Source organism: Tursiops truncatus, chromosome 15, assembly GCF_011762595.2.
Source record: "Tursiops truncatus isolate mTurTru1 chromosome 15, mTurTru1.mat.Y, whole genome shotgun sequence".
In the NCBI taxonomy this organism is placed as follows: domain Eukaryota; kingdom Metazoa; phylum Chordata; class Mammalia; order Artiodactyla; family Delphinidae; genus Tursiops; species Tursiops truncatus.
The window spans coordinates 6,115,092-6,135,121 of record NC_047048.1 but is presented as its reverse complement, the minus strand read 5'-3'; the positions used below and the strand labels follow the sequence as shown (position 1 = coordinate 6,135,121).

At 44.3% G+C, this 20,030-nt stretch overlaps 1 protein-coding gene across 8 annotated transcripts; it reads right to left on the bottom strand.

The window, feature by feature from the left end:
• Positions 1-958: 958 nt before the first annotated feature.
• On the bottom strand, positions 959-20,021 carry ZKSCAN5 (zinc finger with KRAB and SCAN domains 5). 8 transcript variants are annotated; one of them, XM_019930612.3, is made up of 7 exons: positions 19,882-20,021; positions 18,224-18,743; positions 14,585-14,723; positions 10,486-10,568; positions 10,077-10,284; positions 5,476-6,084; positions 959-2,631 (listed from the first exon to the last, which is right to left on the bottom strand). In XM_019930612.3, the coding sequence occupies exons 2-7, from the start codon at positions 18,635-18,637 to the stop codon at positions 1,505-1,507; spliced, it is 2,580 nt and encodes an 859-aa protein (XP_019786171.2). In that variant the 5' UTR covers positions 18,638-18,743; positions 19,882-20,021; the 3' UTR covers positions 959-1,504. The 8 variants fall into 8 exon arrangements, with proteins under 8 accessions (XP_019786171.2, XP_033695028.1, XP_019786169.2 ...); XM_033839137.2 differs by having other exon boundaries at positions 18,224-18,740; positions 19,882-19,997; XM_019930610.3 differs by lacking the exon at positions 19,882-20,021 and adding an exon at positions 19,000-19,425.
• Positions 20,022-20,030: the final 9 nt, after the last annotated feature.

Here is a 20,030-nt window from a genome sequence, read left to right as displayed (position 1 = left end):
CTGATCCACAATGGGTGCGTCTGAAACATAAACTGCACCAATTTCCCACCTTGAGGCACGTGAATCAGCCCTTTGTACCCCCATATCAATCCGTCATTGGCTAGGGGGTGGGGAGGACAGCTAACTCCTGGATGGGGCAGCTCTGATCACCTGAGGGCAATTCCCTCAGAGTCTCCGGAGAACAGGGTGAGCTGTGAGCACTTGGCAGACAAAACTCAAAGCAGCTGGGGGATGGGTATGGCAGCCTGGTAAAGGGGATCTGGACCAGGTACCAGTGTACAGCACACAAAATCAACAGGTATTTATTGGGTGTTTATTTGTAAGCCAGGCAGTCAGCAGAAGCAGGACTTCGGTGGCGCCCAGAAGCGCCTCTCCCTCTCTCTAGCAAACAGGCTCAAGTTTACCCTCTTTTCCATGTCATCATCCTTCCCCCACAACCCCTACCCAGATCTTCCCACAGGCAGGGCTCACCAGACCAGGACCTCCCTGCATCTACTAATGTTTACTTTCAAATCCAGCTGCAACTCAAGTTGAAACTCCTTCTCTATGCCATTATCCTATGGGGGAGATCTATCTCCCGGGCAACTGGGAGTTGGTACATCTACTGCTTGGACAATTCTTGATTCAACTTGGTCCAATTCCTTCTATGGACATAGCTGCCCTCATTCTTGTGGGTAACAGAATAACCAGTCCACAGTCTGGCCCGTCTTCTCTTCTCTATTCCCCTAAGGTCCCGCTCCCCTCTCCCCAGGCTGTGACTGACCAACACAGTTTCTCCTGAATTTACAAACTTAACTTCTCTTTTCTACTAGCTAACCATGATGCCAGGAGAATCAAGATAAAACAAAAAGGTAGAGTGTGTTTCATGGAGAAGTTGTAGTTTGAATAAGGCAGCGAGAACACATACCATCCAGCCTCTGAACCTCAATTTTGCCAAAATAGAAATACCTTAAGTCAATTTCTTTTGAAAAGGTTTAATACTCAAGATGAGAATGTCGCCTGGAGCACTCCAGTGGCTGGCATCACATCTAGAAAAGGTTCATTGCTGAGGTACCCAAACCAAGATCATGCTGAAGGGTTCTTTCTTTCACTGTGCTCTTCCCTGAATAGATAAGCTGTCAAACAAGGCAGAAACTACAAATGAAGCTTATTCCTACTGCATTTGTGAGGCTTTTCCCACTGTCAACGTTCTGAGAGTCGCACGAAGAATGAGTGCCATCTGAAGGCTTCCCTTCGTCCACTGTATCCTTGGGTTCTCTCCTGTCTAGACTCTCAAGCTTGAAGATGCAAACGAACGCATTTCTCAGTGGAAAAGCAGCTATCTATCTGCTGTGGATGCTCCAGTGTCCTAAGTTCTAACTGAAGGATCTCAACAGATCCATAGGTTTGATGGTTAAGTTGGAGGAGATGCTTGAAGTTGTTATTACATTCGTTATAGGAGTAGGGTTTGTCTTCAGGAAGGCTTCTCTAAAATCGTGTAAGAGCTGTTCTACGATAGAAACCTCTAGACACTTAAGGTATTTATGGGATCTGTCCTCTCGTGACTTCTCAGATGTTTAAAGAGGCTACAACTCCAACTGAAACTCATTCCGCATTCTTTACATTGAAAGGGTTTCTCACCAGTATGGATCCTCTGATGTTGATTAAGATGTGCCTTCAGAGCAAAGCCTCTGCCACATTCGTTACATTGATGGGCTTTCAGGTTGGAATAGCTTTTGGGATGTTGTTTTGTGTGGGAACACTGGCCAACGCTTTCTCTACACATATCCCATTTATAGGTTTTCTCTGCAGTATGAGTTCTGTAATGCTGAATGAGCTCTGAACTGTAATGAAAGGCTTTGCCACACACATCACACTTATAAGGCTGCTCTTGCAACTCAACCTTCTTATCCTCAATCACCGTTAAGTTCCAGCTGTACGCTTCCCCGCGGATGCTATTTTGTTCATTTTTCTGGCCCATGTGGAGCACCTGGTGTTCAATGAGGCTAACATACTGAAAAAAGATTTCTCCACATTCATGACACTGATGGGATTTCTCTCTCGAGTGGAGCCTGAGATGTCCAGCAAGGTGTGAACGTCTCCCAAAGCCTTTCCCGCACTCATTACACTTAAAGGGCCTCTCCCCACTGTGCACACTCTGGTGCTGAACAAGGTGGGACCTCACTCTAAATGCTTTCCCACACAAGGGACAGGTGTAGGGCTTCTCCCCAGTGTGGACCCGCTGATGCTGAGTTAGGTGTACACGCTGATTGTAGCTTTTCCCACACTCGTCACACCTAAATGGTTTCTCCCCGGTGTGTATTCGCTGATGCTGGATAAGATGTGCACTCTGAATAAAGCTTTTCCCACATTCGTTACATTTATGCGGTCTCTCTCCGGTGGAGGACTTTTTGTGGACATATGTGACTTCGCTGAAATTCATCCTCTTTGAAGAGGGTTGTCCTAGTATCTCTTTCATGGGAATTCCCTGCTTTCTATCCAATTTGCCCTGGTGTTCATGGCCTTCTCCAAAATCTTGAACCTGAGAAACATTTCTTGGGATTATTCCTGTTGGTTCCATGTCTGCTTCTGAAAATTCTGAAATTTTCTTCTTAACATTCAATTTTGTATTCTTACTTCTTTTATCATTGCCTGAAAAGATAAAGAGGAAACACAAATGTTATCAGTTCTTTTACAGAAGAAAAATAAACTATCAGGCAAAAGAGGATAATCAAATGAAACTACGAGGTAATAGGAGTAACAAAGGCGGGGTGAAGGGTGCATGGACGTGCTTGATGCTAACAGAAAAGAACCTTTCGGTGTCTGTTCAGTGAAAAGAACAAAATGAAGAGAAAGCTTACTCGGGAGGGTGGTGAGAACGACTGAGGTTAGGCAATCACAGGGGAAAACCAGACACTTTTATTACATAGGAAAGAGAGAAGGGAATTCTGAAATGGGAGAGGAGGTAGGAAATGTGGAGTCAGGGAGACAGATGAGACAGAACAAAGATACGCAAGTGGGGAGTTCCCTGGCAGTCCAGTGGTTAGGACTCCGTGCCTTCATTGCCGTGGGCCCAGGTTCAATCCCCTGTTCGGGGAACTAAGATCCTGCAAACTGCGTGGCAGCAGCCAAAACACAATTTTTTAATAAAAAATAAATTTAAAAAATGAAGACACACAAGTGAACAGTGAGAACTGATGAAAACTAGAAGAAAGGAGTATGAAGAGGATACAGAGTTGGAAGAATACCCGACTGGGAGCCAGGAAAAAAGAGAAATGAGGCAGTAGAAAATATTGTCAATACGATGGGTGACACATCAACCTCTGCTCTATGCCCTTAGCCAACACCCCAGCTTCCTTTTCCCTCCCAGGGCACCTGACACTTCTTTGGGAATGCTCCTCCCATCAGACCGTCAGCTCCACGAGGGCACGAGCAGTGTCTGTTCTGCTTCCTGCTGAATCCCAAGCACCTAGCACTGGAGGCACTCCATAAATACAGCTGGATGAGCACACAAAGTATCCCTCCTTCGATCAAAAAAATGGGGGAAGTATTAAATAGGAAACTAGGCCGAAGAACAATTACAGGGAAGATATAAAAGATCCTATTTTAAAGCAGCTGCTTCCCAGGTTCGGAGTGCTATTGGATGGATTTCCCCCAAGAGGCAGTCACCAAGGAGAATGGGATCGAACTGGCTGAGGAGACAGCTGAGCTCGACCCAGGCCATAAAGACACCATGAGCTTCATAAGCTTCTATTCCATGTTGGAATAGGTGACAGCAGCTGTTAATGTGAATGACAAGTAGCTGGGCTTGGGGACACCAAAGGCATAATTTAAAAATAAACACTTTGGCCAGTCTTCGAGTTTTCTGAAGAATATTAATAAAAGCCTTTAAGTTCACAGCACAGTTTACAGTGATCTTATCCTTACAGAAGTCATGTGAGCAGATAAAAAAATAAGTACCAGCAGGAAAATTACTCAGCCTGATTCGTAACTAAATTACTGAAAATGAATACAGCAAAGAATTCTCTTCTGCTTACACAATTTGCTAACAAAAAAAAAAAAGTTTGATAGTCCTGGAAGAAATTTAGTTCAACTGATACTCTCATATGTGGTGTAATTGTTTTAAAAAGCAATTTGGCCATATGTATCAAGAACCATAAAAATGTCCTTGACCTTTCATCCACTAGTCCCACTTCTGGGCATCTATTATAAGGAAATATTCCCAAGTAGCGAACAAGGCATAAGCACAGTTACCAGGACAAAAGAGAAAAAAAATTAGAATTTCAGCTGGGGAACAGTTGAGTAGACCATGATGTTTCTACACAATGCCGGGTTGTCAAAAATAACAAACAGGAGGGCCAAGCAACGCTGGAAAATGTGTGTGTCTAATATTTGATTACACCCTATGAGTAGCCCTATATAAAAAAGGCTTATAAAAAAAATGGAGGCACACTAAGTAATAACAGTTCTACTAGTTAGGATGGTGGGATTATGGGTGATTTTTTTCCCCTCCCACTTCCTTTCCCCCGAACTTCCGGTACAGTTGACCCTTGAACAACACGGGTTTGAACTGCAAAGGTCCGCTCATATGCAGATATTTTTCAATAAATATGTACTACAGTCCTACACAACCCACAGTTGGTTGAATCCAAGGATGTGAAACAGCAATACAGAAGGCTGACTGTAAAGTTACATGTGGATTTTGGACTGCGAGGGGGTCAGCACCCCTAATCCCTCTGCTCTTCAAGGGTCAACCATACTATTATTACTTTAGCATTTTAAAGTAAGTGAAATAACTAAATTGGGAAAAGGGGGAAGAGGGAAGAAGCATGTAAGAGAGCCAAAGTCCTCACTTACGAAATAGAGAGTCAACAGATAATGTCTAAAATTCATGGGTCAAGCAACAGCCGTATTATTTTAAAATGTGGAATTATCAGAAGAAACAGGTAGGATTGCTGAGAGCAGCACCTCTGGGGAAAGAGAAGTTGTGGGGATGGTGGGGAGGGCATAGAGTTTTGCCAACTAATCTGACAATTAATTAAAGTACAAGTGATACAGACAGAGAGAACAGGCTGGTGGTTGCCAAGGTGGAGGGGGGTGGGGGAGGGAAGGACTGGGAGGTTGGGATCAGCAGATGCAAACTATTATGTAGAGAACGGATAAACAACAAGGGCCTACTGTAGAGCACAGCGAATTATATTCAATATCCTATGATAAACCATAATGGAAGAGAATCTCAAAAAGAGAAGTATATATATGCATAACTGAATCTCGGCTGCACAGCTGTCATTAACACAACACTGTAAATCAACTATCTTCAGTAAAAAAATAAGAATTTAAAAAACCCCATAAAGTACGTGATAATAAAATAGACGGTAACTCTTTGTCCCTTCCTGCCACTGCTGCCAGGATCACCACCCATCTGTCCGATAGTTCTAAGCTGATAAGGCCATTTCTGCCTCGTTTATGCTCCGAAGACAAACTGCTCACACCTACATCTTTGGGATTTCTCTCTGAAGTGGCGCTTGAGGTGCTCGATCAGGTGGGAGTGGCGCCCGAAGCTCTTCCCGCACTCGGGGCAGCCGTAGGGCCTCTCCCCGCTGTGCACGCTGTGATGCTGGACCAGGTGTGAGCTGACACGGAAGGCCTTCCCGCACACCTGGCACTTGTAAGGCTTCTCGCCGGTGTGCACACGCTGGTGCTGGGTGAGGTGCACGCGCTGGTTATAGCTTTTCCCACACTCCCCGCACTTAAACGGTTTCTCTCCCGTGTGGATTCGCCGGTGCTGGATGAAGTTGGAGGCCTGAAGGAAAAACTTCCCGCAGTCGTTACATCGGTGCCCTCTCTCGCCGTTGGTGTTTGGCTTCCGGTTCACGTCTGTGATGGCACTGAGGTCTCTTTTCTGGGAAGGGGTCTGCCTTGATTTCCCCATGGGGGGGTTGACCTGCCACCTTTCTACCACACTGTGAGGGTCGCTAACTCCTCCAAACTCTTGACTCGGGGGGACATTTCTTTCAGGGCTTCCTGAGGTCATCCAGGGCGATTCGGCTTCATCAGAAATCTGCTTTACTATCAGTTCCACATTGTCGTTCCTGGACTCGTAATCTGAGATAATAGAGGGAAAATGGAAACGTTAGCTTATTCCCCGCATTCAGAAATAGTGGATAATTACATGAAACCAACACGTGCAAGCAAGGCGTGACTTTGTAAAGCCATCTGCAAAATGACTTCACAATACAGGGATAGGATGAAGAACACTGAAGCAGGAAACTGAGGCAGGTTAGGGAAGACAAAGCCAGCAAGAATGGTTCAAGGGGATGCGACTGGGAGAGCAGTCATTCCATTTAATGACAATCACATCCTCTGGGTACAGTACATCCGTACAGTACCTGTTTGGGAACACCTGTGCCATGTCAACTGTTCTCAGTAAAATCTGATACTGGGTGATGCAGCTAACCCAGTCCTCACCTTCCTCTTCTTGTTTATTCACAGCCTGGAGAAGAAAGAGGATCTTTCTAGCTTTTTCAATCCCCAAAGAATCTCAGTTTGCTGTGAATTAGTCTAAAGGGGAAAAGGCGTTCTTTCTGTACCCAGAGAAGTCCTACAACTGTGGAGAGCTAGCTCACCACTCAGTGGTCATTGATGAACAGAGACATTTAAGAGGCTGCAATCGGTTCCCTGTATAACTGGATCAGCAGCATGTATTTCACTCAAAACTCTGACATTTAATATAGTTTGCAAGGACAAACCTTCAGTAGTTAACAAAAAATAGGGAATGCTTTTTAAAGGACAGATAGATCATGGCCTACTGAGAACTTTCCAGTAAGGCTGTTTTGTAGAAAGAAAAGTAGTTTTCAAACATTACATAAAAATGGTATTAAGCACTAATGTTTGCAGAGTGTGTACTATGGACCAGGCACTATGCCTTCAAGTGCTTTTCAGTTTTATGGCATTTAATCCTTACAATGACCCTTTGAGAGAGATACTATTACTATCCTTTTTTTGATATAGCAAGAAGTTGTAACTCTTGTACCATGAAGGCAACTTTAAATTTATTTTCTAACTATTTTTACTTAATTCTCTTCCTAAAAAGACATTTTAAGAGTGGAAACAAACATATAAACAAAAGAACTCTATCACAAAACCAAACTTTTTAGATGTTTTTTCCTCCTGCATTTAACTAGGCAAGTAATCTCAGCTATCACAATATTTCTTTTTCTTTTATTCTCATTTACTTATGTCCACACATTTTATTCTTATTAGAGCTCTCTCCCGTTCAGCAAGGCAAATAAGCTCATGGCTTTCTTTTTCCAGGGGTGAATTTGAAAAAAATCACATGAGCTCCACGTATCTCTTTGGGACTACTCACAATCGCCCGTTTCCAGAGAAGGTGATGATACAGGTTGAGATACCAGTTGGCTTACAGGTTTTTTTTTTCCTCTTTCCCCTCCCCTTCTCTGAGTACATGAGGAGCTTTCTGTTGATTCTCCTGATTTATGTGTATGTTTGACAGAGAGCTGTGTTCCTTGTTCAACACTATGCCCGGCTGCTTAGTAATGCATTGGGGGCGGGAGGGTGAGGAGGGAGTTGGTTCCAAAACACCCAATCAGCAGATTCGGTGCTTTACAAATTCACGCTTTTCAACCTCACTGGTACCCCACACTGGCATCGTACATTTCTAAGGCTGGCTAGTTTCCCACTCATTCTTCTCAGCAGCTACATCAAAACGTCTTCATCGTCATCTCCAAGATAGATCACTGTATTTAAAAATAAAGGAGTGTTCTGGCACAAACTTGTCTACACACAGACTGTGTCTAGAGATGCAATCAGGAAGCTTAACTAACCGTCACTGCCTCTGTGCGGGAAACGGAGGGACTGAGGGTCGGGAGACTCACTTCTCACTTTAAACCCACTTAAACTATTCGGATAATTTTTACCACGTGCGTGCGAACCAAAGTCCTCACTGCACTCAAACCTCTGCTCCACCACCCACTCCATCACCTGGTCACTCGCAACAGGTGACTCTGTCTCCTATTCCAGGGAGAGTCTAAATTATCCAGTCAAGACCTCCTTGGACATCCTACAACCACAAGTGTCAGCATGCTGGCAGCCTGATTCTTCCGTCCTCCCCTTGCCTCACAGCGGAAGAGCTGACCCTCCCCCTCACCGAGGTCAAGCTTTCCTCCCGAAGGGGCCTCACCAGGCCATTCTGTTTTCCAGGGACCTCCCTGCACCAATTATCTGCTCTTCCTCACTCTAGCATTTCATACTCACTCCCCACCAGCCCTCGCCCAGTGACATTTCAGTGTGCTTAAAACTTCTCCCGTTAACAAAGACAACATACAAAACCCACCCATCCATCTACACCAGGTACGCTGTCGGTGACCAGCCCTCTTTTGCTTCGCCTTTACAGACAATGTTCTTGAAAGTTTATCTACAATAGCTTTCTCAAATTCTCTCCTGTGCAATCTTCCAAGAAACTGTCTCTTGTTCTCCAACTTCCCAGCCACTCCATTGAAACGGCTGTCTCCACGATTCATTCACTAATTTTTAAAAATCTCACTTCTAAATTTGATGGATACTTTAAAAATCGTGACCATCTCTGATGCCGTTAGGAACCCACAGGATGAAAATTCTCAAATGTGGTCTTCCCAGAGAAGCTGAAGAGGCAGAAACCACTGAACATGTTCTTAGTGTAGAAGAGTTTACTCAAGTTGTAAAGATATTGTAAGAAAAAGATGAATAATGAGAGAAAAAAAAATCAGGACTTCCCTGGCGGTCCAGTGGTTAAGACTCCGCGCTTGCACGGCAGCGGGCGCGGGTTTGATCCCTGGGCTGGGAAGTTCTGCATGCCGCGCGGTGCGGCCAAAAAAAAAAAAACAGAAAGTAACAATTCAAAACCCCTTGGAGAATGGTACAGAAAAACTGCGCCAAGTTCTGCAACTCTGAAACCCATTAAATACCTATAAAGTAATTGAAAAAGATAAAACAATACTAATCAACTCAAATCAGACAAGAAAGGTATTTGAAATTGATTTTAAAAGAGAATGAAAAAAATTTGCATTAAATATGATAATATTTATACTACATAAATAATTCCTTGAGACCACCACTAAAATCCCAATAGATAAACAAGCAGAGGGCATATGCAAATAAATCAAAGAAAACACAAATATATATCAACAGTAATAAAGGAAATGGAAAATTTGAGAGAGAAGTCAATTTTACTTTTTAAATAAAAGCCTGTGAGTGAACTAAACCCTTAACGATACAAACTGAGATGTTTTTCAAAAGAAATTTGGCATTAGAGTATATGTATTCCATCTAAAGTCTACTTGATAGTGATCGATAGTGTGCTTGATAGTGTGCTTGACAGTGATTCTTCCAAAAGAATTCACTCAAAAGAAGATAAAATTCATAAGCTTCAAAATGTCTGCCACAGTGCTGAGATTTTTCACAATTGCTCCAGGCAGCACAATCAAATATTAGTTTCCAAGATCATAACTTAGAAATAGGTTCAAAATCTTATCTGGGGTGCAAAATTCAAGAAGGGATAAGACATGTAAAATGCAGATGCCAAGACAAACATCATAAAACAAGTACCGGTGACGTGAGAATGGTAATAGAGTGAACAAGTTGCCACCCATGCGTGAGAGGAAAGGAAAAGAATGAATGCTATTGAGACACTGTAATAACTACTTCAATGAACGGTTATTCAGCAAAGTCTGAGATGCTTTCACAAATGAGAATTATTCAGTTAACAATGATTCAGTTTGTCAAGGAACAGAGTACAATCACTACTACAACTCTGTTAAGATCCAATCCTGTTAGTCTTAAGCTAAATATAACATTTGCTGGATTGCAAATACTATCCCCAAAGCATTATCAGTCCTCAATCTTACTCTTATTATGATGGAGATAATCAGAATAAGCTGAATAAGAAAAAAAGAGAGAAGGGTGATTTACTCTTTCACAGACAAAAAAAAATACGCAAAGTCACAGTGATTAAAACATACATGCCTTTACAGGATGTGCTATAAATATTCTTAATAACAAAATGAAGATGTCCTAATCCATGCAGACGAAATCATTCTTACCCATGGAAGTAATACTCCCATAATTCTCCTTCCTGTCATCCCTATAGAGGGACTTCTGGGACTGGTCCAAATGTCCCCATTCCTCCAGGATGAAGGATACAGCCACGTCAGCCACATCTTCAATTTTCACCAACTTCTGAAACACGAGATCTCCACTAAATTCCCATTCCCTAGGTTCAAATTTGGAGCGAGGGGAGGAACTGGGAGCCTTAAGGAAAGAAAAAGGGGAGGGACTGTGCTTCACAGAGGATGGGGGAGCAGAACAGAAAAAGACAGAAAAGCACAAACCCAAGATGGGCCCGGTCTCTGGTTAAAGAGACAGAACCCTGATAAAGACTCAGGCTTAAGGCGGCTACTTGTCCAAAATCAGACGTGGGTCCTCAATGTGGGCACAGGGACACCGGCTCACCTGGGGCCCAGCTGAGAGAAGTGAGGCTGTCAGCTCCTGGCTGTCCTTCAGGGGAAGGGAGGGAACTTGGAGAGCAGGAAGGGCTGAGGGGGGGAGAAAAAGAGGTGTCAGTGAGAATCCCTCTACCCAGTTCCAATTGCCATCATGTTCCGCTTTTTGCTCAAGAATCCACAACGGCGCCCTGTGGCATCAAGACCAAATTCTTCTGCTCAGCCTTCAAGACACTCTACATTCTGGGCCCCCCACACCTACCCTATACTCACCCTTCCCCTGAGAAAAACTAGACTCCCTGTGTTGGTCAGGCGAATCCTGCTGCCGACTGGGGATGGTACCATTCCCCTATAGAGGATGCTCTCTGCTCTGCCCAGGTCAAACCTAGTCACCTCAAAGAACCTCCAAAGGCCCACTCTTCCGTGACGCTGAAGCGCTGCCTAGAGCCAGGGCTTCCCAAGCTCTAATGTGCAAACAAATCCCCGGGGGTCTTGGTACAGGGCAGACTCTGCCTCAGGTGTTCCAGGGAAGCCCCCATGTTCTGCATTTCTAACAAGCTCGAAGGTGATGCTGGTGGTGCTGCAGCACTTTGGACCTCACTTTGATCAGCAAGGCCTTAGTTCACGTCCTCTCCCTTCAAAAAATGACTGCGGTTGGTTTATAGTCAGCCAACTAGCTTGTATTAAGTCTACTCTGTGTGTTCTAAGAATAGGCAGATAAAACAATTCCTGCCTTCCAAAACCTCACCGTCTGATGGGGAGGGCAGACATGGAAGCTTTACTCCTGGCACAGGGTAAAGAGTATTATCCTCAAAGTTCACCCAAGTTCCTGCAGGAACACAGAGGCAGGGGCATCTACAGAGTGGAGAGCAGGAGGTGGGAGCACCCGGAAAGCCCTTCCACAGGAAGTGACTCTGGAAGCAGGGGTGGGGTGGGATGAGGCGGGATGAGGGTGCTTTCTGGGTAGAGTGAATCACATGTGCAAGGCCCGGAGGGTCTGGTCTCTAGATGCTAGTGAACATTTGACCCTCTGCTGTCACCTCTGCTCTCCTCTGTCCAAGATTCATGGTGCATCCGGATCTGTCTACATGCACCCTGACTTGGAGATCCACCTGGTATCAACCTTTAACACGACGATTTAGACCTTTCTATGGTGTCCCCGGTCCCAGAGATGTATGTGCATATGTAGCTTGCTTGTGTCCAAGGACTAGGAAGTAAGGAGCAAAGACCCAAAATAGAGGAGATCGTGGTTAGAAATGAAAGCTGAAAACAGACACGGTATCTGAACCCAGGAGTGTGGTTACAGTCAAAGTAAGACGTGAAAGAGAGGGATGAACATAGTCTATACACAAACAGTAATTATGTTCCAGTCATAATTGGAATAATGAGAATAATTACATTCTAAATAATCCCACTTATTTTTTTTGAAGTTCCTGTGAAACCTGCTGTTTCTAACTTTTAAGTAAACAACTTCGGCCCTCTCAAGATCAAATGAGTCCCAGAGATGGAAAGCCAGCTCTCAGTGCCATCAGAGGCACGAAGGATGCAGCATCTTCCAGGGTGTAAAACAAACCAACCCTTTTGTTGGAATAAGGAAAGTGGCCAGGGTCTGGCTAACAGGGCAGAGAAGAGAAGCACCACTGAGGGAGCAAAGACGAGACTCTGCGCGTGAAGGAAGATGACAGTGATCAGAAGGGGACACGGTTCTGCGCTGGGAGAGCCTGGAGGTAAAGCAGGCAGCGCAGCTCAGTATGGGGTAAACGTGCAGACTTACAGCCAGACTGCCTGGGGTAACATCCCAGCTCTGCCGTGTAATAGCTTTGGGACTTTGAACAAATTATTTAACCTCTGAGGGCCTCAGCTTCTTAATTTCTAATATGAGAATAACAATAATACCTAGTCCATGGGGTTACTGTGGGCATTAACCCTTGGAATGCCAGCTAGGTCTACTAGGTACAATTCTGGGTTTGGGGGTTCTCTTTTTTTGGACAGTTTCAACTATTTTTAAAGACTGGAATGACATGACTTTTATTCTTTTAGAGGTCTTCTGAAGAACAAAAAGAAAATGTTAGTATTATTAAAAAATAAAAGAAAACTCTTATTTTGTAATTTCCATACGGATCCATTGGACCTTTTTACAAATCTAGGATACATTTTGGGATCTGAATGATCTTCTATCTCCTGTACCATGAAGCACTCTTCTAGTTCATCATCCTAGGAATTATTTCATTTTTACTAATTATTCATTAATGAGTCTTAATGTTAGCACGAAAAGACTAAAATTATAAGAAAATGGGAGAATAAAAGAAATATTCAGGATCAGGCAATAGTGAAATAAACCATTGTTCTTCACTGTTCTCAAAGCATTAAATACATTCCCCAGAGTTCTGCATCATCTTCAAGAAGGTTTAAGGCTGTTGACACCTGTTTTTAGCTTTCATTGACCACAGTCGAGAATTCAGAATTTCTCACTTTCCACCCACCCATATCAACAAAGAGAAGAAAATGTGCCGTGGAAGACATTTCACTACTCGTAGGTGAATGAGAAGATGACACAGAGAGCAGTGTGCTAAAGACAGTATGAAACTGAAGGCATAGGAGAAAACTGACAGAGTCTGCCAATGACAATATCCTAGATGAATCTTCCCACACTCAAGAAACAATGATAAACACTACATTTCTAATTCCAAAAAGGAGCTATGACACCTTAACCGATCATTCAACAGGAAGGACTTCATCACGTAATATTTTGCAACAAGATTCTGGACCATCCCATCTTGCTAAAAGGACATATTCATTTTGCTAAAGGGGTGGTATTGAGTGACAGTATTCTCTCATTTTTTTATGATTTTTATATTATCAAAACATACTTGATACAAAGAGGTTTAATTCTTACTAAAGTTCCTTTAAGATTTATTTGTCATTATCTTTTGATTCTTCTGTAAGTATTCATAAAATGACTTAAAAATATTTTAAAAAAAAAAATAGAAAGGACCCATTGGCCCCAGATGTTAAATGAAGACTGTTTTTCCTGGTACTACACTGAGGGTTAAATGAGTTCATACACGTAAAGCAGCTTAGAACAGCTCCTGACACATAGTAAACACCACGTAAGTAATAGTTACTGTTACCACAGTGAAAGGAAAGCTGGAAAAGCTTAGAGCAGTGGCCAACCACTACGAGGAGCCCGGAAGAAAGGCTGGGGCCAAACAGGAAATTCGAGTTCACAATTCCTTCTCCACATTCCAAAATCCCAAAGCTTTAAATACCAAAAGTTTTTTTGTTTTTCATTAACTTGGCCATTGAACTAATTTGACAGCAAAACCTGACCAGAACTGATATGAAGCTATTTGAAGTTTTTATTTAATCCACTTACTGTAACTAGGCATACATTTCACTGCCGAAATACTAAATTAATGTGTGATTATGGGGTCACACTTCAAATCCTGATGGCAGTGCACTGTATGTAAATCAGATCCTCTTACTCAATCTGAAAAATTCTAAGTTCTAAAATGTATCTGATAGCAAGAGTTTCTGATTAGTGATATTAGACTTGTGGACATATATCATCATAAATGAGATACTCAGCTGCCCACTTTTCTTCCTTGATGTACCTCATACAGGTTAATAACAGTGAGGGCAAGAGGGAGGGAAGGAGAGAAAGAGAGAACAGACGCTCTACAGGTCCTCGTGAAGCATGGCTTAAAATCAGACTTCACATGAACGGCTGAACAGCGCGAAGTGCAGTGAGGAACTGGAGAGCTTTGTCTACCTGAGCCTTAGGACAACAAAATGAATGAGGTAGAGCTGGAAAACTGTTGCAAAACCATGATAATACTTTTGTAAAAGACTTCTGTACATCTTTTAACAGTACCTGTACTCAGAGCTGTCGTCACCTGCAGCATAGCTCTCGAAGGACACTGGTTATTGGTACGACTCCTAGCCAGCCTGCGAGCTGACCAGGGACCCAATCCCAGGCCCCCACCCTTTCCCAACCTCCAGATCCACTGACTGCGGAGAGGCTGCCCAGCCCCAGGTCTCTCTACAGATACCGCTTACCCACACGGCCAGGGAGCCCACATCCATTCCACTGAAGCCAAGATCCTCACCATTTTCCTCCCGAAGATGAGGCCTCTGCGGCTCGTGCTCAGGCTGCGGGTCCACGGGCAGGAGCTGGTGACTGAAGGACTCGGGCCCGGCTCCAGGCGGCACGACCTTCGGAGGAAGCACTTCAGCACACGCCACGACCTGACAACCACAATCACACCAATCAGCACGTTACAGGAAAGGCTACGAAGGAGCCCAGCAGGGTCACGTTACTCTTTCATTCACTCCTTGGCCAAGTATTTCATGTGCATCTACAACGAGCCAGGACTAATTACCCAACTGCTGCATAAACACGTTGTAGTTGAAGACAACTTCCAATAGACATGTCGACACACCAATAAATACACAGTTACAAACTGTGTTATACGTGCAAAAGGAGAAGAAAGTGGTGCCATGAGGCAAGACAGATGAGACCTACTTCAGACTGGGTGGCCAAGGAAGGCTCTTCTGAGGAAGTGTCACTGAAGTCAACACGTAGAAGAGGAAAGAAGCCAGCCGAGGGAAAAGTCAGGAGTGTCCCAGGCGGACAGAATGACATAAGCAAAGACCCTCAGGCAGAAAGCCAGTGTGGGCCAAGTTTAGTGAAGGGGGGAGAGAGTGAGAAACGAGCTTGGAAAGGTCAACACAGGACACAGGAAGTCACCCTCAAAGCCCCAGACGACCAGGTTCAAGTACGACAGACCAGCCACAAGAGCGGTGTGTCTCCGTCTTTCTGCCCTTTGTTCTTGCACAACCCTAGGGTACACAACCAGTCTCTAACATCTGCCTCTTCTGGAAGGTACTAGCTCAGTGCCATCCTAGCAGGTAATAAGATCCAGCTTTGAGATAGAATTGCCCTCCCCTCCCCAACCCCGCCACCGTCCCTTATGTTTCAAAGCACTTTCAGTTTTAACTCTCCCAGTAGTGGCAAAACGTGGCACAGGAGTATTACATTAAGAGGCAGAGGCAGCACAGTTGTGGCAAATATGACTCTACACAGAAGTGTGTGTGTCCTTGTGGACCTGCTCAGGACAAGAGTTAAGATGATGCCAAGTACGTCAAAGGGCTCCTGGGCAACGAAGAAGCAAAGCAGCCCTTGAGGACCCCTGAGAGTAGGACAGAGAAACCAAGGAGGAGGGGTAGAGGATAAAGCCTGGGAAAAGGCTTGCTAGAGACAAGAACTACCTGGAGATAAAGGTGAGAAACAATGCCAGGGATACAGAGGGCAGGCAGAGAGAAAGGCAAACACAGTGAGCTGTGCAGGCCCTCAGGAAAACCCCCCTCGCTGGGCCTCAGATCCCTGACCTACCATCAAGAAATGATTTCTGTGCTCCTTCCACAGATGGGGTGCATATCCCAATGACAGGGGTCAATGTGTAATATCTGCTGTAAGTCATCCATTTAAAAATGCTTTCTGTTTTAAACTATGATTTTGAATATTTATTACCATAAAAAAGTAGGGAAAGGTTTGTCCGCTAATGTCCCAAAAAGGTTTAAAAAAGGAATAACCAGATGGCACCAGGAACCTTTACTTCTTGTCCTGACAGAAGCAATAGGAAGGTTCAAACACTCCGGTCTGCAAGACAATTATTCAGCTCAGCTGCAGGGTCTGGCGGCGGGTCCCCAGCAACTCCCTCTGCTGTCCTCTTGCCTCATGGAGTGAGCTAACCCAGCTGAAGAGCCTGAGGATGTTCTGGAGTATTGAAGTACCCCTGACCCAGAGGGGAAGAATAATGAGACTGGTACCTTACACTGAAGGGCAATGGCTCTGAAGAATGAGGGAAATTCTCTAACTAGCTTCAAAGTCTTGTACACCTAGGATCCCATGACTTTTGTTTCTTTGCTATAAAAAAAAAAAAAAAAATTAAAGTTTCAGAAATGTGAGCCTAGCAACAAGAGGGAGGTAGACAGAGTCAGGTGATAAATGAGTAAGAAAGGACGAGAAGACGTAACAATGTAAAGATACGGAACCTCCCTAAATTAACATCCGATTTCATGCAATCCCAGCAAAAAATACCGACAGGATTTTTGGAGTGGTAGAAGCTAAATAATTCTAAAGTTCATATGGAAAAAAAAATATATTGAAAAAAAAATTTGGAAGGGGGAGGGCAGACCTATTGACCAAAACACTTTACATAACTCAATAATTGAAATACTGATATGTAAACAGACAGTAAGATCAATAAAATAGAATAAAAAGACCAGAAATGGACTCAAATACATGTAAAAATCTGGTATGTAATCAAGATGGCATTTTAATCAGAGAAGGAAAAAAAAGGGATTGCTGTATAAGTTGCTGGGGCAACTGGACAGACATCTGGAAAAAAAATTAAGCTATAACCACACCAAACACCCTACACCAAAATGAATTCCAGATGGATCTATCATTTCAAAGGGTAAAACAAAAACAACAACATCCATAACAAAAACGTGGGGAAGAAACGATAAGTTTCTTATAATACTCTAGTGGAGAGGGCCTTTCTAATTATGGCACAATTCCCAGAAACCATAAATTAAAAGATATAAACTGACTGCATAAAAATAAAAAAACCCAGCAAAGCAAAAATCTCCACAAGCAAAGACAAACAACAAAGCGGGAAAATAACTCTTGCAACTCAGATGGTAGACACAGTGCTTACTTTTTCTAACAGGTTAATATAAACAGATAGGTCACAGAAAAGGGTATATACACAGCCTTCTAAAATATGTACAGTGATCAAACTCACTCATAAGAAAAAATGCATATTAAAATTGCACAGAAGTATTGCATCTTTCAGATTGACAGTAATCAAAAAGTTGGATAACATCGTGTTATCAGGCTGCAAGCAAAAAATTTCTCTCATACATGGCTGTTGGGAATATAAGCTGGTATAACCTCTGCAGACAGCAATCTGTCAACAGCTGTCCAAACTACAAATGCAATGCGTACGGGCTCTGAGCCAACAATTTGACTTCTGAGCTTTGATTCTACAACTAATGATGTATATAAAGGATATTTATTGCAGCAAAGTCTGTTGCAGTAAAGATTCAGAAACAAACTAAAGGAACACCGTAAATGGCCTTCAACAGGAGTTAAATTATGGTACGTCCATACAATGGAACACAGTGCAGTTTCAAAGAGTGAGGCAGCTCTCTTTGCACTAACATAGAACAAGCCAGGATATACTATAAGAAAAAAAGCAAGAGGCAGAAGTGCACAATGATGTGAAAACATTTGTGTTTTTTAAAGAACAAGTCATACACATATACTCTAATATACACAGAATACAGTGTATCTCTGTAAGGATAGACAGGTATCATGGGACAATGGTTGCCTCTGGTGAGGAGAACTCTGGCGGCTGGGGAATTAGGGGTGGGAGGGACACTTACTTCTCATTATAACCTTATGTACATTTTGAATTTTGTATTATGTCACCACTCAAAAAATCAATACAGTAATTTAAAGTAGAAATAAAATCGCAGACTGTCTTCTCCAGATTAACAAACTGCATACTGCTTCTCTTTGCTGGAGTGGCAGGATATCTCCACAGTGCACCTAATCCCAGGAGAACAAAAGAATATGAATGAAGCACCAGGGCGCTCAGGATCTCACCCCTGCTCAGCAGCTCCTCAACTCTCTTCCTCTCCTTCCTCATTGCCCGAAGGTCTCCTCTTTCACTCACCTGTTGTCTGCGTTCCTCTAGTTCTCTTTCTATATTTTCTACCACGGCCACAGCCTCTTCTCCGTTTTCCGGGTGATGTTCTCTCACCCAGGTCTGGAACTCTTCAGGCAGGATGCTCAGGAACTGCTCCAGCACCAGCAGCTCCAGGATCTGCTCCTTGGTGTGCAGCTCGGGCCGCAGCCACTCACAGCAGAGCACCCGGAGCTGGCTAAGGGCCTCCCGGGGGCCTGACGCTTCATGGTACTGGAAGTGCTTGAAGCGCTGGTAGAAAGTCTCAAACACGGGCGGATTGTACTCCCTCATCCAGGTGCAATCTTCTTCTTCCACCTTCACTATCAGAAGGTCTTCTTGCTCTGGTGAAGTCTCCGCGGGAGGGTCTAAGTCTATAACTTCCCCAGATCCTGTCATTATCATTCCAACTCAGAGGGATCTCTCTCCAGGTAAGCTGGGTTACACGGACCAAACTTGTTTTCTGCTCTTTGAGATCTTCTGAAGGACACTTTCCTTAGCGTGCAACCTACTGATATATTGGAAATCGTTATTAGCAAAGAGATGACAAAGAGGTCATCTATCCTAAAGATGATCACCCAACAGTAATTTCCTTAAAAATTACAAGACAGCCATCACTCCACCCACAAAATAATGACCAACGGAGAATATTTCCAACATTTAAAAAGTGTAAAGGAGAGCAAAAAACTCTGACATACGGCCTCATGAAATACAATTTTTGTGGTGAAGAACATTGAATTTTATGTAAATAACAAGACGAGACTTACTAACTAGTCCAGACGCAGCCGCTCCTTCTCTCTACCACAAGCCAAACTTAAGTCAGAACAGAGGTCAAAAACATTACAATGGTCAAAATTGGTCCTGTCCCTCAATCCCTAAGAGCTTGACAGACCAACGGGAAACTTCATGGGTCCCGAAGAGAGCCAAGGTTTTAAGTACAGATTTTGCACCTGGATTGCCCACAATCGCTCCTGACCCCGATCCACGGAAACCGGCCCGGTCAAGGTTAGGGACAGGACCCTCGTCTGTACACAAAGGCCATTCCCTTTCCTCAAGGCCACAGTCCCGGGGAGCTCCCCTGGAAGACCAAGCTCCCGCAGCCAAGGCTGGGAAGACGGGTTTCTTCTTACAAACAGAGAGAAAGCCGAAGCCGACACTTCGCAACACTTCTTCGCCGGAAGTAAGCAAGTCCAAGCTTTCCCTGACCGGCGGGTAGAGCCATAAATCCCACCCCCGAGAGCACTTCCGAGTCCTCTCTAGGAATCCCGGAGGTCCCCGCCTCACCGCGGGAGGAAAGTGCCCGCCCCAGGCCCCGCCCCAGAGGGGCTGTGGGCCAACCGGCGGGTAGATGAGGCGCCGGCCCGGGATCCCAGTCCAACCTCCAGTAACGCGGCCATTCCCCGCCCACCGAGCCGCAAGTACAACAACGCTAGAGCCGGGGAGAAAACCCAGCCACCCTCTTCGCCACCCAACCCCACAGCCATTTAAACAGCCCGAGCGCGTCCCTTTTCTTAGAGTGGGGGCAGGGGGCGGGGTCTTAGGTGTCCGGAGCGCTTGCTAAGACAACAGTTGCTAGTGTCTGATTGGCCGTGGAACTTGCGGTCCCTCACCCCCAACGCTCTGCGCCCCAGTTCGAAGTACGTCCGTACCTTTCTGCGAGCCCGCAACCCTCACTTCTCTTAAATGGACTCTTCGGTTTCTTCACCTGAATCCTCGCCACTCCCCTCACCCCGTCTCCAGACACACCCACCGCTTTACAACCTTCGTCAGCTCAGGCGGCCGAAACCTCTGAGGTCAG